Below are 26153 nucleotides of genomic sequence, written 5' to 3' on the forward strand. Positions count from 1 at the left end.
ATGTATACAGGATGTATCTGTTAAGGCCATAAGTAATCCCCCCAAATCCCTGTGTCATTGTGCATTTCTTGTTTTGCTGAAAAACAAGCATAGAAAAAAACTAACTGAAGAAGAGCCTCTTTTTTTTCTCCTCAACCTACCAAGCTCAGGTTGGGTAGAAGAAATAATCAGACCAGAGAGGCCTTCCTGAGTGAGACATTTCTGCCTACTGAGGGTCAATGACTTTCAGAAAACATGTCAAGACATGCCTGCCAGTGTGAGAGTAGCCAGTCTGCCTGTACCTCCACCTCTCCCACCTACAAATTATTCAAATAATAGTCCATCAGTCCTGGGGATGTGTAAGCCAAAGTAAAGATGGGCCTACAAATGCTGTATCATCCAAACTAAATGATCTCTGCCATTGAAAGATCAGTATTCTTTTTTGCTGCTGCCTTTTTTCTCTGACAATCAGTTTCTTACCAACATCACATAGTAATTGTTTTAGCCTTTTCAAATGCTCTTCTGTGATCCTTTCTCTACAAATCCCCTGGCACTCTTAAAACTATTTTATGTGTTTCATTTTCAAGCTAATCTTTCCCTCATCAGTTTTTTTATCACTGTTTTCATATAGGACCCATATGAAGAATGTTAAAAACAACATACAGATGTTTGCTGGTGTTCTGCTAAAATACGGCGTAGAGTCTGACCCTGGCCAAGGGGTGCTCATGGTCCCCTTCTTTAGGAGTCCTAGGTTGACCTTCATGTTTGACAAGTGTGAAACTGCTACAAAGTCCGATGCAAGTCATTTCTAGATTCTAAATTGTACTGAATTAATTTCTTCAAGCTTTTATTTGAAAATTTTATTTAAGATTTAATAATTATTCTGCATTTTCTACTCCTGGCCAGATTTTATTTCTTGCCAAGATCTTACCTTTTTACATTTTTGATAAATATTTGCTCTGGATTCAGTTTTTTCTGGGCTGATAGGACTAGAAAGAGGCAGAGTGCAGTAAGATGCACTTGAAGCATTCCTCTGTTGTTTTTTCCTGTATTAGTTTTTTGTTGTAGATGGTTTCTGACCCCAGGGATCCCCAGTGTTTCCATACTGACTGTGTTTTCTGCCATCCAAAACAGGAGAGGGGTTTTGTTATGTGTGCAGCTAGTGTCTGCTCGGGGCATGACCCTTCCAGGGCTTCCATTGAAGGCAGCGGAAAGTCTGCCATTGATTTCAGTATGTGTTGGATTGGGTCTGGAGTTGTGATCACATCTTCATTTCACTGTGGACACAATGAGTCATAAACTGAAGCCTTCAGAAGTTAGAGGCACAGAGATATATCCTGTCTTGAATAATAACCTCTCCCCTACTCTGCTTTGACCTTGACAAAAAAAGGGGTAATTACACTGAGGTATAGACTACAAAATCAACAAGAAGAATAATCCTGGTCTCTAAGGAAATCTTGGTTTAAATTCTCACATTTTGCTCCTATCAGATGCAACTTATGTGCAGCAATCAGGGTTGGCCAACAACCACATTTTTCTGCAAAGCATTTTCTGAAGATTGTGAATGTGAACGTTAATCAGACGCAGCCCTGTTTGAGTTATTGACTGAGGTTAATCAGGGACACAAAGATTTGCCTGTGTGGAATGGCTTGTAGGCTCGTAACTGCAGGAGAATATGAAACTTTCAGGTTTTATTGTAGATATATGTTTCAAATTCATGTCATTTGCTATGTGGCGTTTTCATACCTATGTCAACCCAGTAAAACATACCTACATCAACCTCAGAAAAGTAGCCATAAGGTAAACATCCAAGTGTTGCTTTGTTAACATCACTTCTTTGCTCGTTAGTCATTGAAGAGCACTCGAAATGCAGTGACCACATTGCCTCCCCATTGTCCAGGTGCAGTGTGCCACCTGAGCACACACCTCACTTGCCAGACAACAAAGTAGAACCAGTTCATTAAAGAGGTCTTTGATGGTAGTTTCAGCCAGTTTGTCGAGTGGGTGTTTCTTTGGATCATACAGTTGGCTGCCGATACTCTGGCTTAGAGTGTAAAAACTTCCAATAGTGATCCTAGGCTGAGCTTTTTAGAGGAGAACCTGTTCTAGTTGGATTAATTACTAAACTTTCTTTTTCACTTCTTTTACAGACCCAGCCTTATCTACACTCTGCTTGTGTTTTCTCCAGTGTGCTTTACCCTGCTGCTTTTTTCCCCTTCAGGGTCAAATCTTTGGGAATAGACAAGGAGGGCAAGGACAGTGTTATGGTTTTGTGTAGTCTTCAGCTGATAGCAGGAGAGGAGAAAAGAAAACAAACCAGTTTTCATTGAGTAGTTTGCACCATTTCCTATTTGGAAGAGGTCGTGCCAGTAGGGTTATTGTATAACGTGAAAGGAGAACGCTTGAAACAGTTCCCTAGAGCTCTTGAGAGAAAGCTGCATTCATGTTATCTGTTAAACACAGGATGTGTTTTTTAATCCTTTATTGCCTATTACATGGAGTTACTTCCTTTTGTGCTCTCTGGATATTAAACCTTCTTCACTCTTGTTCAGTCCTCTGTTGGCCACCAACTCAGGACACTTCACAAAATAGGTAACAGTCATCAGCATGATTTGCCGTTGGGGCAGAAGTGTTTCTTTTTAAGGTAGCTTCTAATGGTTTAGATTTGAATATGACATTACTGCAAACTGGTGAAAAATCCTGGCACAAAAAGGTCTAAACAAAAAATCCTACTGACTGCATTATGCCCAGAACTTCATGTCATCCATCACCTTTATTTTCTTGGAGAAACAGAGCAAGAGGTGTGGTGAAGCCACTCAACAGGTGTTAATGCTCAGTTATAAAGAAAGAAAAACATGAAGTGAGGAGCAGAGCAGAAGTAAGGTAGATGGTGTTTAAGGGTTGGAGTGTTACTTATCACATGCTGTATTCACAGTTTCACGCTTATCTTCCATCCTATTTTCTACAGAATGATTTTCAGGGGAGGCCCAGTAACAGAGTGTCCTATGAGAAATGTGATAGTGGGAAGAAAAAAATTTCCATGTGCTCAGAAAAGTCAGTGGGAGGAAGAAAATGCTTTTTTTTTTCCTTCTATGAGTGTATTTTAACAGTAACCTCCATGGCCCATTGCAGAGTGTTCAGCACATTATGATGCTTGTGTATTTGAGATTGTTATAGTTATTGTCTTAAAAAATGTAACTGCTAGTATGATGGAGAAGTGACAAAGCTGTGTTTAGAGAAATACATCTCATCCTGGCAGACTGTATGCTTGCATGTACCAATCCCTGTCCTTGACTGAAGAGTAGCAGCTCAAGGTCAGGTGCAAATATAACAATATGCATCTGGAGAAGAGGTGACGACTTTTCAAAATAAGCAGAGTCTGGGCATGCGTATCTGACTTAACTACTTCTTAGTTGTTTTAGGGTGTGTGATTGTAAAGGAAAAAACAGCGGTGTCTGACCTATTAGAACCATATAATCCATCCGTTCTGTGGTCACTGTGGTGACTCAATAGGCTAAGTATTGAGCTACCCTGAGCGACTGCAAATTTGTTTCCCAGACTTGGTTTTGGGAGTGGTTTCTGCAGTTTAATGTTTAGGGGAATTAACAATGGTCATGGGTAAAATTTTCAGAAATGGCCAAGTTGCTCAGGAACCCAAGCCCCAATTTTTAAGATTATGTAGAGTGTGCAGAATTCCGAGACCCTTAATTTGCAGTGAAACATAGAAGTGAATTTTCAGCAGTTTCTTTAAATCTAACATGAGTTCTTAGGCTCTAAAATTCTTCATAAGCTGCTATGTATATCTTCCAAGAATAAGAACTAAGGGAAAGTACTCATACCTCGTGGATTTACTTTCCTTCTATAGGTGTCAAGTTCTTTCATGGACCTGCTGCTGGTAAAGACTGTGAGTTTGGAAGGGTGGCATTGGTAAGCTGTTGTGATGGATGCCGGCTGGCAGTCAGATGTTAGGCAATAGCCTGAAGCAAGCAGCAGTTGTCCTAGCGGGAGTTGTGTGATTTCTGGGTTTGGAGGGTTGGCTGTACAAGCGTCAACTTCTGCATTTGTATCATAAGTCAATTTACGAGTCAGTTTGCTGAGTGATGCTCCCTGCGAAGGCAGCTGGTTCCTTGGAGCAGAGCACTGTACAAGGAGGGAGCTCTGGTCCCTAAGAGCTGCATGGAGGAGCATCTTGTCTGGCTTCAACCGTTCGTTCTGTTTGTTTCTGCCTACAGGCAGCACCAGTAATTTCCCTTTCCAAGTTCTTGATCCTGTTGGAAGTCAGACAGGCTATGCAGTTCAGGAAGGCACGGAAGTTAATTGCTTTTGTTGTTACAGGTGGGTTGGTTGGGAAGAGATTAAAACACTGCTCAGGGGAGTCAGTTGAATGTCTTCAGATGTCAAACTGCAGCACTAACAAGCAATTGGAGTCTATCATCAGGGGAAGTTGGAACTGTTGGCTTAGCAAAGCTTTTGCTGTCTTGTATCCTATGCTTCCTTGAACAACAGCATTTTTGTTAGTTGTGGAAAAAAAACAAAGAAAAGAAAGAAAAAATAAATAACTGAGTACGAATAAAGCAAATCTGTTGCTTTAAGATGCCTGTTCAGTTTAGTGTGGTGTTCTTGAAACCCTTGTTTATGCTAAGTACTGTGGAGCCATTTCATGCACTACCAAAACGCAGCACGCATCCAAGCTGAACAAAATAAACTGGCTCTTAAATTTAAAATAGCAGAATCCACAAAAGCCTTTAAAGCTAGAGAAAAAATGTAGATAAACAGTATCCAGTGACCCCAAATTGATAATTTGCTAGAGCACTGGTTGCTGTGCTTAAAAACCACTGTCAGACACTCAATGGGGTTGTTACTACCACGAGTTATAGATATTATTGACTGGATGTTCTTAAAAAACAGAGAGGTTCTCACCCAGAAGTTTTGTTTGTCTAAAATACATTGTTAAATGATAGTCACTGACACCATATTGTTGTTGATACTAGTGGATATTGGCTTAAGCCTTTTATCCATTGGAACCCTTTAAATTTAGGGCAGTACTTCTTTCTTATCTCTTATCATGTCTTCCTTGTCTGTTTGCACTCTTTGAAATAATGTTTGTTTGCATTGAAACTTAGGGCTCATTTTCTACTATTGTTATGATAAAAACTTAAAGCAAAAACAGGACTGCACTGAAAATATAATATGCCTGTATCTCTGTAATTTAGACCAGAGCACCATTGTTTTCATAAGATAAATCACTGTAGTTTTTATTCAAGGTTTTTTTATTCTTTTTTTTTTCCTTGGTAAAGACATAGAGTGAAGAAGAATAGAGAGAGATTCAATGTTCCGTGCTCACAGACAGCACACAGACAGTTGATGGTGATGTGACTGCACAGCTAAACAAACAACAAACACAGTGAAAGACATCTTTATATTCATGATCTTAATTTGGGCTCCATTCAGCTTGAAACCTGATGTAATTCGGGTGTCACAACTGACAACATCACACCTATTCTCACAGGACCAAAGGCCATTCATCTGAAAAAGTATCTCCTCTGAAGGATAGTCTTCTAATTTAAGGCCGTACTTGCACTTCTGTGAGGTAAAAAAAGAAAAAATCTGATTGTACATTGCTTTCAGAGAAATCTGGGGGATAAAATGATCCAAAGGACACTTCACCAGTTGATGCATTAGTCCATCAATTGTAGTTAAGGATCCAGGTGTCCTCAGTGTAAAACTACCAGTAATTTAAAACAGTTTTAGGTACTCAAGACAGCATTTACTGAAATGCCTCCAGAAATATGTCTGTTCATGCAGTTCTCTAGAATCTTTCCTGTCTCTAGGATCTCTTGTCTTCCCATCCCAGTTTTGTTCACTGCAATTACAGTGCTGGAAACAACAGGGTGTTGTAGGGCACATTCTCTTTCTAAGGATGTGTTCTAACTGGTTTTCTGTTGTGGCTGTAACTGTCCCTGGGCTAAGTAGTGGTGTGTGCTGGAGTTCTCTTCATTGCAGGGGGAGGGAATATCCTCCAGAATTGTCCCAGCACCTAGGGAGTAGTTGTGTCATGTTCCCAGGAGCAGGATTTAGGAGGTACTACTGCATCTTGGAATTTGGAGAGAGCTAAGATGAGAGGGCACACTGAATTATTCAGGACATGGTTTATCTTCCATATGTAGTTGAACAGTATTTTGCTTGATATGCCAGAAAGAGAAGGGGCTTGAATATGATGGCTGCATATTTTACAGTTGAGATCATACTGAAAAGCTGAACAGTCTAGGTTAACAAGCAAAAGATTTTTCACTTGTTGCTTACTTTTTTAACTTAGGGCTGCAAACTTAGTGAAGTCAATGAGAATTCTGCCCTTGGCACAAGGATCTCATTCCAGGACTTTATGTTCGGTGCACATTTGTAACATATGTGGGAGGTACAAGAAATACCTTTCTCCATTTCCAATTCAAATTCAGCCTCAATTCCTGAGGTTGGTTCACACTGCCAGAACTGAAACCATTGTTCTGCCTCTACCCTTATTGATGACAGCAGTGATATAACTGAGGTGGACAGTTTTCACTGTTGTGTCATCTGAGTGGAACTGGAAGATGGAGTGATAAAACCAGTGCCTCTGAATCCAGTCCACACCCCATCTTTGCCAGAACTTCCAAGGACGAATTTTGGTAGGTGATTGCCAGCTAAAGGAGTGAAAGTGTTCACGGAAAGAGGCAGGATGTTTAAATTATAACAGAAGACTTTTTTTTTTTTTTAACCTGCCTTGCACTTCATTTTGCAGTCCATTTGTTCACTAATGTACTTAATTTTCATGCTACTGCTATTCATTGGTTAGTATTGCTTTTGATTTGTTCATGTGACAAGAGAATTTATGTGTAAGCTTATTATTGTGTAGTTTAGAGGATGTTGCTCTTGTGCTTCTTCCTGTCAGAGGTCATCCTACTCTGAAAGTTTTATTTTGCAGATAGAGGCCTGATTTGTTTTGCATGTCAACAGGCTTATCCATTTATTAACTACATAGGACAGGTTTTCAACTGGATGACATTGTCCCAGACAAGTGAAGTCAGTGAAATGGTAGCAAGTTATGCCTTTGTTGGTATGCCAAGTCATTAGCTGATGCAGAATTGAAAGGTATCCTTTTGTCTTCTCTATTGTGCTATGAACTGATGGCTAACCTTGACATGGCTAGATGTTTCAATCCAGGAAAGGACAGTGGCATAATAAATAATACTAAGCTATTCAGAAAAAGCATAAATACACTTCTTTGCCACATAACATGGGTGAAGGTTAAATTTAAAAGAGCTTTGAGAAAGACGAATGCTTGCCACAATGGCCAGGTATTGAGAAGACATAAAAGTGGGAATAAGAGGCATGTAAATAAATGTGTGAAGTTAGAAACTAACAGAGTCTTAGAAATGGACTGTTGAAAATTCAGGGATTAACATAGTAGAAAATAAGGCAGGATTTTCTTCTCAAGCCAGGATTTAGGCATCAGATCTGTGCAAAGACTGGAGAAAAGGGTCTTTTCCCATGCATGTCACACTAAGGCTGCTTTCTAAAGAAATGGACTTGAGGCCAGCCAGCTGTGAATCTGTGTAGCTGCAGCAGCAGCAATCCAACTCCTGAACCTCATGTTGGTCAGCTTTATCCCTGTCTTCAGATGGCTGTCATATTGGCCTTACCTGTAGATTTGCAAGGAATTGTATGCTTAGCAACTTGAGTTCTCTCTCCTAAAGTATTTTACTTGTTCCTCTTCTTAACTCACAGGGGAAATTATTTTCTCCTCCAAAGTGTTTTCAAGGCATGGTATAGTGTCTGGTATACAGGGGAGGGGATGATGTCTGGGTAAAACAGGGCTACTTTGTGCAATATTTTGGCTCTTCTAGAATAAGGAGCATTATGCCCGGCATGACATTGCATAACATGAAGGTACCACTGGCCAGTGAAACTTCTCTTCACCTCTACCAAACAGACCTGTTTCTTTCAGATGTTTTTGTTTACTGCCTCACTTTTATGGCCCCAGGGGAGATGTATGTATGTTGACTAGAAATCTTAGATTCCCCAGGGAAACTTAGTGTCCTCCCTAGGCTCCAGAGGATGCCTTTTTGCCTGTATCGTGGTCACTCTCCAATGCCTGAGAGTCATGAGTCAAGGACAAGATTTTCTGCCAAGAGTTTGTTCCCATGTGTGAATGCATGGATGGCTCAGCATGTGAGACAGTCCTTGTTTTGAGTAGTGTATTAATTTCTGGAGCTGATACCTCTTATACTTTCATACCCAGGCGTAAATTAGAAGTTTCCAATACCAGCCTAAATTTTCCTTGTCCAAAAAACAAATTTATGACAGGTGGTAGTAAGAAAGAAGGAATCACTTGTTTTCATCTGAACTCGTGCTTTTATAAATATAGATCCTTGACAAACATTTTTTTGAGAATCAACTTAATCATTCTTTTGGGGATTATGTGCACACATTTGGCTTTGTGTCGCACTTGATTGTTAAAAGATGCTTCCCTTGTATCATGAAAAGTGAAAAAGGTAAGGTAACTTTTGCAGTTCTGGTTTTTGCTCTGAGAATTTTATTAGAACATTCCTGCAGTCAGTAGGGCTGTTCCCATAACTTAGCAATGAACATATTTTTGCTTTTTCAGATTTTTGTTTTCATATTTTCATGATTTTAAAAATTTCTGGCATCAGAACATGATTTTGACAGGCATTTTCTTCTTATACAGTGCTTATATACTGTAGTTAATACAATTTTTCATTCTTTGGCTACTAAGGGTTCATACATCTGGGGAGCTACTTAGCTATTCATTTAATGAAAGCCTATTTTATCCCTTTCATTCCTTATGAAATTTACCCTTCCATTCTGGCATCATCCATTGTCTGAAACGAGGATCCCTCTGTGTTGCTGCCCCTGTGTCCATGTTGGAGGAGCAGAAGGGACTGGATGCATAGGCTGGAAATTACCTCAGTCAATCACCCCTGTGGCTGAGGGTCAGTGGTATACACTGCCATATTGAAAATGTAATTGAAAATGCACGTTAATATGTGTGGATGTCACACTGCATTTTCATAGCTTATTTCCTTTGCATATAAAAGTGAGTGATCTCAGGGCATTATTAATTTCTTGTCTGACAAAAATAGCCTGCAAGATTCCAGCAGTTAAGAAGATTTAGATTATCAGATATCATTGAGAGATACCAAATTATGCTAATTCTGAAGCTCTGTCTGCTTTTTTTTTTTTGTAAATAAAAAAAAAGAATATATTTCAAAACTTAATGGAAATACATGTAGAACTGCATAACTGTCTGATCCAACCCAACTTTCCCAAAAGAGCCATCTAAAAGATACAAATATAAGAGCACATAAGGTTTACAGAGTTCTGGAAAAGTAGTAAATGTCTTGATTGCTGCCTTCTTTTGGATTTTAGAAGGCTGAAACTTTTCTTTCTCTAGCTCCTCCCTAAATTATAAACAAAAGCAATCTCTTCATTGCAGTTTAAATTATTTTTTAATATGAAACATCCAAGAAGTGGCTTATCCTGAAGTTCATTAAACTCATTTGCCCTTCTCAAATGGAAAGCAATGTTGCATACTTACTAGTTATCTTATTTTCTATATGTATTATTTTTCCTGAGGACAGTTCCTAATGGAATGTGATATTATAACTGATAGCAAACAATGCAGAAGATGAAAATTACCACATTTATTGCAACATCTCTTATTAAGGTTACTTGTGATGAACCTTGTTTCTTTACTTAATTTAAAAAATAACAGTGTAATAATACCCTGCATATTTACCTTTTGGTCAGTTGAATAGTTCACCAGTAAATAATTCCAAAAATGTCTTCACTGACCCTTAATGCTTGACTTATTGTGCAGTAATGTGTTCTTCAGAATCTGCTCCTTTATAACTATTGCCAAATATTATTTCATATTTTAGAGTGTATGTTCAAAACATACTGTCAGATGCTTTATCAGGAAAAGTTTTTTGATGTCTTTAACTAATATTCCAGGTTGTCTATTTGGAATAAACTGTTTTCTAATGTACATTTTCTTCATGCTTTAATGAAGTGAGAAAAAAAGCCCCCTAAACCAGCTCCATATAATGTAATCCTTCTTATCAGCAGGATAAAGAACAAAAACCTCTGTCTTTATTCTGCTCTGTTCTTATTCAGATCTTGAGACTAGTTGCCAGAAAAAAGCAGTGTAAGATAGCAATGAAGATAAATTACTTGTAAGACTTTCCACTGAGATTTTGGTCTCTGATGTTGCCCATCAGTTACTCTGTCAGTTCTGGAACTTTCACACTTAGCAAGCTTTATCTGCTCTCCTCCTATCAGTTCTTTGTGGAAATTCATGGTTGCTACTTCATCTGAAAATCAGATGGCTCAGTAGATAAGAGGGTTCCTAAAAATGTAGTGTGTATTTGCCATTTATTTTGGTGAAACCCTGCACAGAAAAACTGGTGTGAGATGTGTATAGCTGCTGAACAGCTGGAAACTTCTCCATAAGTAGTCTGTCTACATGGAAACCTACTGTTTGTATGGATACCTGTTTTTTCAGAAATTAATGTTTCTGAGGGGAAATGGCCAGATTTTCCTCAGATTTTCCAAGGGCAGTTTTGTGCATGGCAGTGCTAAAGACCTTTAAACACTCATATGGAGCACAGAGTCCATCCAGTGAACACAGTGAAGAAAGATTACGTTTTTCGTTCTTTCGCTATCTTTTAATACCATTTGCAACTGTGGTTTTATCATATTCAGATACTTTTCTTGCCAGGAAACTTATGATTCCATCATACTTTTAGGCAGCCAGCACTGTAAAGTTTATTCATACTATGCAGTTATTGCAATTCTCAGAGGATGTTTATTATTTGGAGAGTAGAACTCTGTACAGAATGAGGAATTCTTACTACACTTAGTTCCCAAATTAATATACCACTATTTAATCAGACCCAAATTTTTTGGCTTACATCTTCTGTACAAGAAATTAACTCCTTTTTTCTTATCTGTGATGGTATCTGGGGACTTTAAGCAACCTGGTCTAGTGGAAGATGTCCCTGCCTTTGGCAAAGGTGGTACTAGATGATCTTTAAGGTCCCTTCTAACCCAAGCCATTTCATGATTCTATGATGACTTGGACACCTTCTTGTATCACTTTAAATACGTGTACAGAAAAACACACAGGATTTGCAAAGCTGGATGGGTTTGTTACCCTATCTGTCCCAAAAAACAGTGGAAGGGACAAATTTGGATAATGTGCTTGATAAAGTGTGAAGGTGAGGCACTTCCTGTGCCTTTTTAGATGGAAAAAAAGAATTAGGGAGAGTAAAAGAAGATAAGGGCATGAAAGTAGAGACACCCTATTGCATTTTGTTTTTCCCCATTATTGAAGAGTGAAAATGTAAGAGACCAAATAACTGCCTCAACATCATGGCTAGGCTTCGCGAACGAAGATTTGGGAAGGGCTCTACCCATGTTTGCTACAAGCACGCTAGTGGCTAAATAGGCCAATACGAGAAAGGCAAGTCCCGTTGCAAAAGGCGCAGCAGAAAGACTCCTTAGATGGTATATTCTGCAAGACGCAATTCTTTCTGCGATGTCTTTTCTCCTTGAGAGTGATACTGCGTGCTTTCTCAAAGGCATCAGCAGCGTTATAGATGGTGTGTCTCCCGATTGGAGGCCAGAGTAGACCAGTTATGTTGATCAGTATGGCCAAGGCTGAGATGTTGTTTCAGGGAGGCCTTGTATCTTCTCTTCGGGGCTCCTCTCTTGCGGCAGCCGGTGGCAAGTTCACCATAAAGCAAGATCTTAGGGAGGCGGTGGTCCTTCATCCTGGAGACGTGCCTTGCCCAGCGCAGCTGTGTTCTCAGCAACGTGGCCTCAATACTTGTGACTGCTGCTTGTTCTAGAACAGACGTGTTGGTCACATAATCTGACCAGTGGATGTTTAGGATTGTATGGAGGCAGCGTTGATGGAAGCGTTCTAGGAGACGCAGGTGGTGGCGGTAGATGACCCATGATTCGGATCCATATAAGAAAGTAGACAGCACTATGGCTTTTGTAAACACTGATCTTTGTACTTTTCTTCAGGTGTTTATTTCACCAGACTCTTTTATGAAGCTTTCCGAAGGCACTATATGCCTTTGCTAACCTGTTGTCTGTCTCTCCGTCAATCTTACCGTCCGAGGAGATGAGGCTGCCTAGGTAATTAAACTGCTGGACTGATTTGAGCTCTGATTCGCCAGTGGTGATATGGGGATGATGGAAGACTTCCTGAGGTGCCGGCTGATAGAGAACTTCAGTCTTCTTTAAGCTGACTTCCAGTCCAAAGAGCTCAGCAGAGTCTGCAGATGCCTCAACATAGCAGAAGATAAAAAAATTGCTGTTGTTTTAACTTATTTTCAGTTCTGCCTGTCTCTAAACCAAATGTAAGCATTTAGATATTGATGCTCAATAAATTTATTTGTATTCTTTGTTTATTGACATATTTATATTAATTTTTTGTTACTTAGATTGACTATAAGAGTATTATTTCCCAACATATGTATCTCATAGCCAGATTATTTTAAGTTCCTAAATTCCTAAGGTAAAGTCTTCTGAAGTAGAAAACAGTCATTAGAGATTAAGACAAAAGTGTTTATAATTTTGGTATGTCCAGAGTACCTGGTCTATCACATCAGTTGTGCTAACATAGTCAAGCCTGGTCAAAGTGGTGTGCAGTCAGATGATGTTTGAGGCACTGCCAAATGTAGGTACCACAACTGCTTAACCAGAGCCTGGTAAAGGGATCCATGGTGGATCTTATCATGTTTTTCAAGTCTAAGACATGTCTGAAACATAGTTTGTTTCTCTGCATTTCCTTCCTCTGAAAGAATGGAAAAATTCACTTACAAAGCTTGTATTATGTCTCTGCAGAACATGTATTGTAACTGAGATGCTTATGTACTGTAGCAATAGTAACTATAAACATTGTTCGGTGAGTTCAATGGACTTTGTATTATAGTTTTTAACCATGGAAGTGTTCTTTATTTATTCAGTGTTCTCCTCCACATTGCACTAATGAATTATCTGCTGTGCTGCAAGTGCTGCACCATTAATAATCAGTCTGGTCTTCATAACTCATCCCCCCAAATATCTGAATGGAGTTTCAGGCTGTAAAAATCCATAGATTATTTTTGTAGCTAATTTTTGTGGTTTTTTTTAAACGTCCCTTAAAATAATATGAAAAGTAGAAGACCATCTCATCATTACAATATGTGTATGATATTTGCCAGGAACTTCATACAGTGTATTAGCAAGCATCAAATGTAAAGACAAAAGTCTGCTTAAATTGTTAGCACAAATTTTTTATACTGAAGCAGTGTATGTAGAAATTGAGTTTTGTTAGACCTGCTCATAGCAACCTCCAGCTACAATGCCCTTGAGATACACCTGCAGTGTGGAGCACTGGGGCAGGCAGTGACAACATGGGGCTTGGTTGGTGCAGAAATCTTTTTCACTATCTTGGCAAGAATGAGTTTCCTCTACAGTTTTTTCTCCTCACCACCTCCCTGTTCTCCTTTCATGTTCCCTAAACGAGTCCAACTACAGGTTCTCCAATGCAGAGAACATAGGAGATGAAGTACACCAAGAGATACAGCAGACCAGAAAAAAATGGATAAATGAATATGCTGCAAAGACTTCTCATAGGCAAATTCTTTTTTTCCAGAGTTTCCATACTCTCAGAGGTGTAGGACTTTTGTTAAGTTAGCTTTAGCAAGTGGCTCCATAAAAAAGTCCCAAAGAGGAGTTTTTATGACAAAAAGATGTTTCATATAGTTTTAGTGTTGGTAGTTAAGGATATAAAGATATTAATTACTTTGCCTAAGAAGAAAGCCCAAAACACTATAAAGGGGAGAACAAGGAATATCATGAAAGCCAGAATATGCCAAGGTTGGCCTACACTTGTGGAAATCCATTTTGGGGAACTGAGATTGCATAAAATGTTATGTTTGCTTTTCAGCATCTCCTCAGGTTGACCATTTGAGATAAGTTGATAGCCATGCTAGGTTTTAAACATTTTTCAGCTTAATTTTTTCTTTGAAATGGAACAGGTAATAAACACCTGATGTAGCATCTGTAAAAATCAGTGACATTTTTTGGCTGCTTTCAAAAGACTTTGGATCAGGTTAATTTTGGAGAAGGGGCTACAGAGTCAGATTAATTACATAATTGGTAGATGGAAATTGTAAACAATAGCAGTTAGATGAGGATCTGTTGTTATGATATGGAAAGAACAATTGTCTCTTGACAAATGAAAACAAGAGATGAGAGAGAAAATCTGATGGGCAGAAAAGTGATTTCTGCTCATGCATTTCTCTGGGGAGAGAATTCAGGAGTTTCTTATGTAGTCTTTGAATAGAAAGTGTGTAGTAACTTTGGGCACCTCAATTTTGCAATGTATACTCTGTCACTGAATTTTAGAAAATACTGAATACTATCTCTCTGAAAATTTGTCCTTTTCAAATACCTTCACGTTGAACATCCAGAATAGGAAGCAGTTCAAAATCACTGGTCAGTTGTGAACGTCTTGCCCATTAAATGTATAAAGTAATGCAATTAGAAGCAGCAAAAAACTGTAATATGCAAATATGAGACTGTGTAATTTTAAAATAATTATAAAATACTTTTGACTTTAAAAGCAAGAGTTTCATTTCTGTTATGATTATAGGAATTACAAAGTAAAAGCCTTTCAGCATGTACAAAAGTTCTAAATTCATATAGTTAAGCAAAGCTCAAAGAAAACTATGGCCGTTTATGTAAACTGCCTACAAACCCTGTCAGTGTATGTAGGACACTGGACTCTGTGTCAGGAAAACACCCCAAAATTAGGTAAGAATACCTGTTTGCTAAAGACTTCAGTTTGTATTTGTGTCAGATTCTAAATGGGAAAGCTATTTCTGTCATGTTTTAAGCAACAGGGGTAGTCTAAACATGTTCAATAGGTCTAGTGACCTTTTCCTGAGTAATGGAAAACTTTCAGCTGTGCCACTGCAGTATATTTATACCAATATTATTTACAGGTCTTGCCCTCTTTGCTACTGCTTCTTAGAACTGTTCTTGAATGAAAAATAAATGTGTCAGGATTTTAATACAATTAAAATGGTTATAAACATTCTTAAAAATAGAAATGTATGCTTAACCATGCTTCCTTTAGCTGATTGCAGTGTCTTCAGCAACTGTTGTTTCTGTGATGGACTAACAGATAACCTGTGAAATGGTTCTGCATCACACACACTGATGTGTGCCCTAAAGCAAGTACTCAATAACTTGAAAGGTTTTGAAATTCATTTTCATCCATTAATTATTTATGTATTTTCAGTCCAGCTGATTTTTAAGAACATACTGAGGTCTGACGGTTTCTTGTGTTGCATCATGGGTGTTGCTTATAGAGGATTCCTACAAACAGTATGCTATGTGGTGACTGCTGAAAGCCGCTTCCCGCCTCCCAGAGGTGGAAAAGTTGCTGTAATAACAAAAAGTACAAAAACTCAACAGATGACCACAGAAAAACAGTTTTGTGAAGAGCAAGTTTAGCATATAGTTCAACCTTTTAATTACTCCCTTTGAATGCTGAGCATGTTTCATTTGAATCCTATCTCCCCAGTCCTGATTTTAGACAGTATTTTTCTTTATTCATTCAGGCATTGAAAACAACGTGGTGGTGTAATTAGAGTTAATTTTACAAGCAAACAGAGCTGAAGGTCATCAGTGTGCAGGAGGTGGCACCATCCCTCAAATCCCCATGTGAAATAAGATGGAGGCTCAGCCCTCTGCTGAGACTCCTCAGAGAGTGCCACTGATGCTTTTGGAGGTGTCAGGAAGTGATGCCAAAAAGGTTGTTCAGCACCTTTGAGCAGGCAGCTCTGTCAGGGATCCCTGTCATACAACTGACAGTATCAGAACTAATTGATTAAGCTAGTATGTTACCAGAAGGGAGGAGCAGCCATCAATATTCTCCAATCACTTATGTGTAAGGCTGGGAAGGTCTTCACCTTGTTGTATAACCTGTTCCTCCATCCTGGAGAAGAAAAGCTTTATATGGGGATGTCCCTCATCCCTGATTTTCTTACCAGTTCTTGTAAAAGCTGGAATGTTAGAAGACATATGGACATTTTCAGAGTATCTCCTAAGTAAACCCTCCTTGCTTCAGGTAACATGGAGAACAATTGGTATTAATTTTTAGCTTTTTGTACACTGGCCAGCTTATGATCCCACGTCAGTCTTGCTTTTGTAGACTAAACATGCTCAGTTTCTTCACAGGTCCTGTTTCTTAAACATCACACTGTTCTTGCTGTTCTCTGGACTATATCCCATGTGTTTGTCTGCTCCCTTAAGTGAGGCATCCAAAACCAGGAGCAGCATCAGCACTCTGGCCTCATCAGGGCTAAGCAGAGCAGAGTAAATGACCTCCTTAATTGACATAGAACTGTAAATTTCCCTTTCTGAATCATTACTGTGTACTGTACCACATCTCAATGGATATGTGTTCAAAATGCCATTTTCTTTACAACCATGGGAGCAATTAACGTCTTCCTTAATTATATGTTTTCTTTCACACAAACATGCCCTTATTTCCCGTAATTCTTGTTTTGCACACTTTCAGTCAGTTCCACCTGGAATTTTGCCATACTGACACATTGTATTTGAATCCAGTCACTAATTTATGCATTCAGCCGACAATATTATATATTTTGATTGATAGCTGCTGAAGGAAGAAGAAAAAGACCTGCACATAGACTTCTGGTTGAAATGAAGAAGTTATTTTACATTGAAGGTGGGGAAGAAGAATGAAGTTCGGTGCCAGGATTTTGCATTGCATTTATTTCCAGTGAATTGAATCTCCATCTTTCACAAAGTTTATTTAAAAATAAGCTGTCCTCAGATCTTTGGATAGAGATATTAGAAAGTTGAAGTGTCCTTAGCTTTGTCAGATTATCTGGCCTAACTTCCAAATTCCCTTGAAAACAGACGCAGTGTTTTTTATTTTTCACATTGGGCAGATATCTGAAAGACCTGAATCATCCCCCTTAAGGAAATCATTGCAGATGGAAGGTGGAAATCATTACATCTTGGGGCAGCAATCTGGTACAACCGCATATCCTCACAAATTTTTCCAGGGAATATTCCATTGTGAAAGAAAAGTTTGCTCTGTCAGAACGGAGACCTCTTCCCCATCTGTTCCAAAGGGCAGCCTGTTCCTCAGACTTCTTCATGATTACCTTTTATACAGGAATGCATACTGAAAAACAGCTAACTGGCCAAGTATATGAATGATGGCATTTACAATCTCGATGAAGATCATTACAGGACTCCTGAATTTCATGTAGTCCCTGTTCATGGTGTCTGAAGATCCTTCTCTGTTTATACATAGAAGTTGAGGTGTGTAAGAACCTGCAGTACCCACTTCTAGTTGAAAAAATGATTTTTTATATTTTTTTATTCTTTTATTCTAAAGTATGTGTCTGGAAAAGGAGAGTATGTAAGTTTAGTTATTTGTGGTTAAAGAACTTCATTCTGCTACACCTTTCTGATGTGTAATATAGATGTTATTATATGGGCAGAGCTAAGATCCAATTTAATATCCTGTCTCAGACCCCGATTAAGAGAAAGATGTGAAAACTCCAGATAAATCTGACAATTAGAATCATAGAATTTTTTACATTGCAAAAGACTTTTAGGATCATCGTGTCCAACAGTTAAGCCGACACTACACAGTCCACCACTAAATCATGTCCCTAAGCTCCACATCTTCAGGTCTTTTAAATACTTTCAGGGATGGTGACTCAATCACTTTCTTGGGCAGCTTGTTCCAATGCTTGACAACCCTTCTGATGAAGAAATTTTTCCAAATATCCAGTCTAAACCTCCCCTGGCACAACTTGAGGCCATTTTGTCTTGTCTTACCGCTTTTTCACTGGGAGAAGAGACTGACCCCTACCTGACTACAACCTCCTTTCGGGAGGTTGAAGAGAGCAATAAGGTCTCCCCTGAGCCTCCTTCAGGCTACACAACCCCAGCTCCCTCAGCCACTCCTCATCAGACTTGTACTTTGGAACCTTCACCAGCTTTCTTGCCCTTCTCAAGATGTGTTCCAGCACCTCAATGTCTTTCTTGTATTGAGGGGCCCAAAACTGCACACAGTGTTTAAAGCGTAGTCTCACCAGTGATGGGTACGGGGGGACGATCACTGCGCTAGTCCTGTTGGCCACACTATTTCTCATACAAGTCAGGATGCCCTTGGCCTTCTTGGCCACACTGCTGGCTCATGTTCAACTGGCTGTTGACCAGCAACCTCAGGTCCTTTTCCACTAGGCAGCTTTCCAAGCACTCTTCCCCAAGCCTGTAGCACTGCATGGAATTGTTGTCACCCAAGTGCAGGATCCAGCACTTGCCCTTGTTGAACCTCATACCATTGGCCTCAGTCTGTTGATGCCTCTGTAGAGCCATTGTACTCTCCAGCAGATCAACATTCTTGCCCAACTTGGTATCATCTGCCAACTTACTGAGGGTGCACTTGATCCCCTTGTCCAGATCATGGATAAAGATATTAAACAGGACTGGCTTCAGGACCCTTCCTGCACATCCTTCCACGTGGTCTGCTGCCCTACATCTGGTTTACCTACCCTGTCCTTTAGTGCTCCCTAAGGGCTCCATTTATACAGGGTAGGGAGGCTTGGCCACCATTGCTCTGGGCTTTCCAACTGCTGTGGCATGAGCTGCAGGCTCCTGGCTGGTCTCTAGAGGTAAAATTAAAAACAGGAACACAGGTATGTCTTTTATGTTGGGATATGTTTGTATTTTTGCTTTTTGGAGATACTCTCAATCATTGTAACCATGTTTTTTCTGGCTCTCTCTACGTGTTAAAATTCTGTTTCCTATTTCTTATGTCTTTACAAGCTGACAGAGTGCCTTAAAAATAACTGCACTCTCAAAAGAGCATTTCCATGTAATTTCCCTCCTTATTATTCTGTCTTTTCTAAGGTCTTTAGTATATATTGAGAGGTGATTCCTGGCCTTCCTCACTCTTTTTGGTCTCCTCTAAGCCCTGCTCTGCTTTTCCAGTAACCTTTATTATTATTAACTTACTCATGGAAGTGTCACTACTAGACTTTTTTACAAACCCAAGAACAGGAAAATAATCTCTGACCTCAAGTATATTTTGATATCATGTGGTTCTGCTAGTATATACCACAATCCCTAGGAGGTGATTCCATTGATTCATTAGAAAGCATTATGGTATGCTGGTCATATCTTCCATTCCTTTCTTTTTGAGCTATGTTGGTGTCTACCGAGGGCTCCAGTTCATGAATATACTATTACTTATGGAAACACACAGATGCTTCCTGTTAAGTACAGTGCATCTTTTAGCCCCTTGCAAAACACAACTCCCTTAAACACAATGCTTTATTGTTTTTCTGAATTTCAACTTCAATTACAATACATTGTTCTCAGGGGTGCGGCTTGGTGGATTATTAAAGAGTGTCAAATAGCCAAAAAGGGACAGCAGGGGAAACAGCATTCTTGCTAAAGAACTTAATTTCCTTTAGAATTTGCCAAAGTAGCTAATCTAATTTATGGGGAAACAATTAAAATAATAATAAGAAATTACATATTTTTTTTTATTCAGTTTCATACTTAAAGTCACAAAAATATGTCATCTGTTAGCTGATGTAGCTTTGACTTTGCAGTGTTTGATTGCTGTATTTAAGACTTTCTTTCTGCACAAACTTCATAATTAACAGGATTTAAATTGCCTAATTCTCTCTGCTTCAGAAACTGGTAGTGCTGGCAAAGTTCCTCATATATGTTGCTAATTAGATAGCTGATACAGCGGGCTTGATTGCCTTGAAAATTAAAAAAAAGCCTTTACAATCTATGAGTGATTTAAGTCAGAATAAAAAATATTGCTTTTACACAATATCAGATTACATTTACTGTCACATGTATTTGCACAGTACTGTATTTGTACAATATACCATACTCCTGCACCACTGCCAAACATGTGAGATCAAATATGGTAAATTACTGTTGTTGTTGAGGTCTGATACACCAGAAGAAAAACACAAGTCTGAAATTACCGAAAACTTCATGGGAAAGAGGAAGGGAGTTCCCAGAAATATACTGAAAAACGAATGCTTCTCCATTTTGAAGTGAGCTTGCCAGAGCAGATGAATGTTCTTGACCTGATGAGTGTTTATCAACTGTCTGCATGTCTGCTTGGCAGCTTTGCTCCCTTGAAATATTCTTAATCTAAGGACCTGAGAAGATGAGGTTATAGTCACACTTCTAGTAAAGGTTCTCATTCTCCCAGCACATCTTCAGTAAGAAACGTGTAAAAAATAGTGGTATTGTTGTGGGGTGTTTTATCAAGAGGATACAAGATAAGTCAAGAATTACGTATCTGGATGTATCTGTCCATGCACAATAGAACAGAGAATTTGTTTGGAATATTTTAGTGAAATTTATTCTACTTAGATATATTTCTAGCTTCTTTCAAATAATTTAAAAATGCCTTTTTACAGACAGAACCAGCAGAGAATTAAGTAGTACCACAAAGGCAGTAAGATGCTTCAAGCTTTCAATTAATCTCAAAAGAGAAAGAAAAGTTAGCTTGGAAATAATTGCAGTGATCTCATCTTGAGATCCTAAATAGCAAATACAGTTTCCTGCCGAGTAATACAGTATCTCAGGTACAAATAATACATAAAATTTTGCTTCCATTTTTCAATTGCTTTATAATACTAGGTAATATAACTCCTGACTATCATGAGTGAGAATTTTAAGTTTACAATAGCTGCAGCTGAGAAAATTGAATTGACAGGTTAAAGCCATAGATACATGAAACCCCATATGTCTTTGCAGGAAAGGAAAGTCTGTTTTTCAAAAACCATTGTTCTTTGTTTTTTGGAACAGGATTTGTGGTTTTGTTCTTTGTTAATACAATGCCTTACACAACTGGTTTGTGATTGATGATTTATCTCTCCAGTACTACAGTAATCAAAAAAACCCAACAAGAACAGCATTTTAAGGCTCTTGTACTGTAAGTTGTTTGTCCAAAGCCGCAGAGCAAAATGATGCAGAGCCAGATTTAGCACACAAGGAAATTTCTTTTACCCAATCTCAGTCTCAGACCATTATTTTGTTTCTTTCTAGAAAGTGACCTTGTCTGATGTTCTGCAGAATATCACATGGGTCTTGCCATGCCACTGTCACAACCTCTGCTCCTCTGAGTCACTACAATGGCAATTGGACAGCAAGTGGCTCCTTTCTTCTAGGTTTGTTGCTCATGAGGAAGCCTTTGGAAGTGCAGAAGAAAACTCTAGGAGGCACGTGGATGTGTTAGGTGGTGGGCAGGCTAGCATGCTTCAGGACTGGGAGAGACCCAGCACAGGACACAGGGCTCGTTGCAGACTGAGCACCTGAAAAGAAGTTGGTAGGATGATCTTGAGACTAATGACTTTTTTCTGACAAATTTTGAAAAATAATTCATTGTTTTGGATTGCATTAATAACATGCAGAACAGTAACCCACTAGGAAGACAAGTCAACAGATAAGTTTATTGGTTCAGGCCTCTATCAGTGTCTCTGTGTTATCTGGGCTGTCTCCTGAGAGGCACCTCTGACTATCTCCCCAAATTTCAGGAGGAATTTCAGAGGTAAGACAGTGTTTGAATGCACACCCACTCCTTGCAGTATTTCCTCAACACAAGTGCTTCACCTCTTGCTTTTGTGCGAATGGTACTCTGGCTTTGCATTGAACACAGTTGGTCTCTTATTCAGAAAAATACTTTCCTTAGCTCAGGAGAAGAAAGTACTGAATGCAGCATGTATCCCACCTGTGTGACATGATTACTTCCAGCAAAGTCAATGGAATTATTTGTGCAGGATGTGGTCCAGTGTTAAGAAATTCTTTAAAGCATAGGAGCAAAAATGTGTGTATGGGTTTAAATGCTGGAATTTATCCATTTTCAGGCACAGACAAAGGGAGTACTTCAGATCATGAGACCATTAAAAGCATAGTGTACAAGGATGTGAGGCATAGAATAGGGAGGGTGTAATAGGATAGGAAAGGAAGGGAAATAATCTCAGTCAGGCAAATAGGATATTTTATCCAAGCTAAATTCTTCAAATCTGTTTCAAGGTGCATAGTTGAGGTACCTGGTTTCAGGTTGGGGCTTTCTTGAAGTTACAATTAAAATAATAAAATTATTTTTAAAATAATGTTAGAGGTGGGCACAGGCTGCAAATATGTTACTTTTTTTCTGAAAGAAACCCCCAAACTAATTAAAAATAATTTCCTCTCCTGTTTCTTTGCCAAGACCTATTTTGAGGACTTTGTGTTTATCTCAAAAAACCAATGAATTCTCAGGCACCTAAAATAAATAGAGGCAGTATACTTAGGACTTGGGTGGTTAAAAAAAATTTTTAAAAAAATTAAATTATTATTTTAAAGTATTTTAAAGATACGGGCAGGAGAACAATTTACCATAAAGAAGCTAATATATAGTCTTGCAGTTTGTCAGCCTCTTTGTGTATCTTGTTAATTTGGGGGAAGTTCCCAGTGACTGACTCCCTCAGAAAGTGGGATGAGCTACCTCCCATGTTGTGCAAGGTCATTTGTGAGAGATGGACCCAAGTTTACCTCATGTCAGCTTCCTTGTCCCCTTTTATTCTTCATCAGTGTTCAGTGTGGCTAATGCCATTTAGCCTGCCTATGTTTCAACATGTGCTGGATAAATGATCTTATCAAGAAATGATGGGAATGTTGCTTAGATGCTTTTAACCATTCTTAGACCCTTCTCATACTGCAACCTTTAAATGCCACCGTGTCAGTGGTGGGCGAGGTGTTTCCTGTCTGATGCAATTGCGTAGTACAAAAATTAAAACCATAAATTGTTTTGTTTTCATCCCTATTTTATGTAAACTTTGCAGCCTCCCCAAAAGAATGTGAGGACTACAAAGAGAAACATGCAGGAGTTGAGAAATAGCACAGAGTAGGGTCCCATCTTGGTTTTGTGTATCATCTCTTCAATTACATGGATTATGCAATGTTCTCTACCAGCTTCCCATCCTGCTGACGGCACAGGATGAATAGTGTTAGGGGCTAGCATCAGGTTCGGGATGTGGAAGATGCCTGTGTCAAAAGACATCCAAGACAATTAGTAGGAAATGGAGGCAGCATTATGACCGAAGCAAGGAATTACAGGTAGAAAGAGAGTATTACAGAGGGCAAGGTGAAGCTACTCCCTTCCTTTTTTCTAGAGTCACTGCATAACAGTAGGTTGTAGCCAAATACTTGAGCCGTAATATTCACAGAAAGCCTCTAACAGTGAGTGCACATTTTTGGAGGGTTTGGAAAGTGACATCCATCAGTCCTTTGCAAAAGGTGCAGAGCATGCATGAGGATGCTTTGAGATGCACTTCAAACAACTTCCGACTGGTAATGCAAAGCACCCTGGAGAAGTTAGGCTTCCAGTGTTTCTAGTTGAGTATTCAAAATCAGCTGATACTTCCGATAATTTTGATTTCTTTTTCTCTCTGTTTCTGTCCCTATTTGGAAGGTAAGGATCATACCACGTCCTTTTCAAAGATATGGAAGCAAAGCCACAGTGTTCATGGTAGACTAGATGAAAGTGTCCATGAAAATGCTCTCTCCTCAGAGCATGACCTGGTCCCTTCAGACTTGATAGAACATTGTTTTAAAGTCCTTATTAACTATCCATTTTGTTGACCTCACCTTCTGGCCTCTCAAGCTCATTGACTCCACACTTCTCCTTATCTCCACCTTACTTTTTTGTTCCTCTGCTTTCTCCTTTTACTGATTCTTGAGTCTGGTGGCTTCCAGAGAGAAACTGTGCCATTAGGAGGGAGAGCTTCTCAGTTCTGCTCTAGGGAGCATGTACTTCCCCCTTTACTGGCATGTTCCACTTAAGCTACATTGGTTGCCATGGAGGAGCATCTGTGAGGATGGCAGATACCACATCTAACCAGCACAGAAAAAGGCTCTACCACATTCATGGAGAAATGAATCTATCCAGCCTATGCAAGCAGATTTTTTCAACGGCTTATAACTTAGCCAAATCTGGGCAACTTTTAATAAAAACCTTTCCCCTGCCAAAATTTTAAGTCCTTTCTCCGAAACATGGAGGCACTAGAGCTTTTTAATGAAACAATCATTAAAAAACAAAACAAAACCTAGAAATAATAACATGTTTTTTCTCTCAGTTGTTCTCAGAAAAGTTGTTCTGTTGTTCTCAGAAATGGCTGAACCAGTTCAGCCTGACTTATTTATTTTGGAAAGTCAGCTGAGACAAACTTTCAGCATGGGAAATTTCAGCCCAACTGGTTAGCATTTCTCCAAGTTTGGCAAAGTTTAATGCAAGTGAAAATGTTCTTATACTAAGAAGTCAAAGGCAAGCTTACGTATCAGCAATGCTCCTGCTTAGTATAAAAAAAGGCTATGTATATTAACTGATTTTTCCTAATGTTTCAGATTCTTTGAGTATATACTGCTCTACAAAGATGGAGTGATGTTTCAGATTGAACAAGTTACAAAGCTTTGCTCGAAGATTGCTCTGACAGAGCCATGGGATCCATATGATATTCCTGCCAATTCAACTTACGAAGATCAGTACTACATTGGGGGACCTGGAGATGAAATTATGGTACAGGAATGGTCTGACAGAAAACCAGCCAGGAAATGTATGTGCATGCTCTTGTTTTATCTTAATAATAATCAACATCACTGCTGCCCAGAGAAAAATAAAATTATTCCTGTTTCACCTCAGCTTTCCCTATTTCTGTAAAGTTTTCTGGAAGAAATAATAAAAATGCCCTGTGCACAGCATGTAATTTTATTAACAATGAATTTTATATGAGAAAATGTTCCATATCTCAGCAGGACTAATTATGTCCAAGGGACTTGATTGTATTGTAGTTCATATCATACAGATTTTGGCATGGAACAGCACCATTTTGTGTCTGAATCTGGCAGTCTGTATCCAAAATTTACCTAGAGAAGAATTGGTACTATAATTAGGGACACACACACTCAAACTAGAGTCTGCATAATAGAAACAAAGTAGGTGTCAGTCACATGGTTCTGCTACCATTGACATCCTTAATATGTGCCCAAATTTTCTTATCCACTATACTAGTAAGAAATATCTGCTCTCAAGGCTTAGTTCTGCACTTGGCAGCTGAACACCTGCATCATAAAAGAGAGTAGGCTGAATTTTCCAGGCTATGGTATATTAGGTATGTTAGGTTTTGAACCCATAGCAATTTGTTAGCGCATTGGTTTCATTTCATCTATGGTTTATTGATGACCCAGACAACTATAAAAATAATTTTAAAACCCCATGAAAAATATATTCCGCTATTCAGCTGATGCAATACTTATGGTTATAGACATCTAATATATAAGCTAGTTGCGAAGCTGAGCATTTAGCCAGAGGAAAATATTTCTTTCTTGAATAAAATTAGAAAAAATGAAGTAGAGAATGAAGGATAAGATCATTAGACCTCTGTAACTCAGTCAACATATCCTCTGGTATTCTACAAGAGGTGAATTATCACTTACTCCAAGAATTTTTGTTTTTCAGATCTGATATTTTTGGAACTTTTATGAAACTTAATATGTGGATACATTCAGTAATTAGGTGTGATTTTTTTATCCTGTATTATTTTGTATCTCCAGTGCTTTTCTGTATGATAATTCATCAAAATAATGTCTTGAAGTTGTCTATCTACCTTTTAGCTAATATTGGCTTGGATTTTATATTTCTGTTTAAATTATAAAGGTTTCAGGGGAGATATAGGCTACCTTGGTAGCATCATATTTTACCATGACTTTTTATTCAAAATTCTGATAGAAGACTTGTTGAATAAAAGATTAATCCATTTTTGTATATTCAAAACCAGATTCATTGAGGTCAGAAAGTTTTTTGGTATATTAACATGCTCTGGAGAGATATGTTCAAATTTTGCTCAGCTTGCCACCCTTTCTTTAGAAAGGGTGTGTGTTTCATGTCCCAACTTTTCTTTTTCTAGTAATGTGATTGTGGTACAGCATATGATACAATACTGGAAGGGCAGAAAATAAGTGTGTGATTGCTGCTGAGTGAGAGAAAATAA

At 38.7% G+C, this 26153-nt stretch overlaps 1 protein-coding gene across 1 annotated transcript in view; it reads left to right on the forward strand.

Moving 5' to 3' along the window:
• Positions 1-26153, forward strand: part of EPDR1 (ependymin related 1) — a 31048-nt gene that overhangs the window by 885 nt on the left and 4010 nt on the right. The window contains exon 2 of the mRNA XM_027676112.1: positions 24511-24719. Coding sequence (XP_027531913.1) covers positions 24511-24719 — 209 coding nt within the window. The remainder of the gene's footprint in view (positions 1-24510; positions 24720-26153) is intronic.

Source organism: Neopelma chrysocephalum, unplaced genomic scaffold, assembly GCF_003984885.1.
Source record: "Neopelma chrysocephalum unplaced genomic scaffold, ASM398488v2 Primary Assembly neopelma1_26, whole genome shotgun sequence".
NCBI lineage: Eukaryota > Metazoa > Chordata > Aves > Passeriformes > Pipridae > Neopelma > Neopelma chrysocephalum.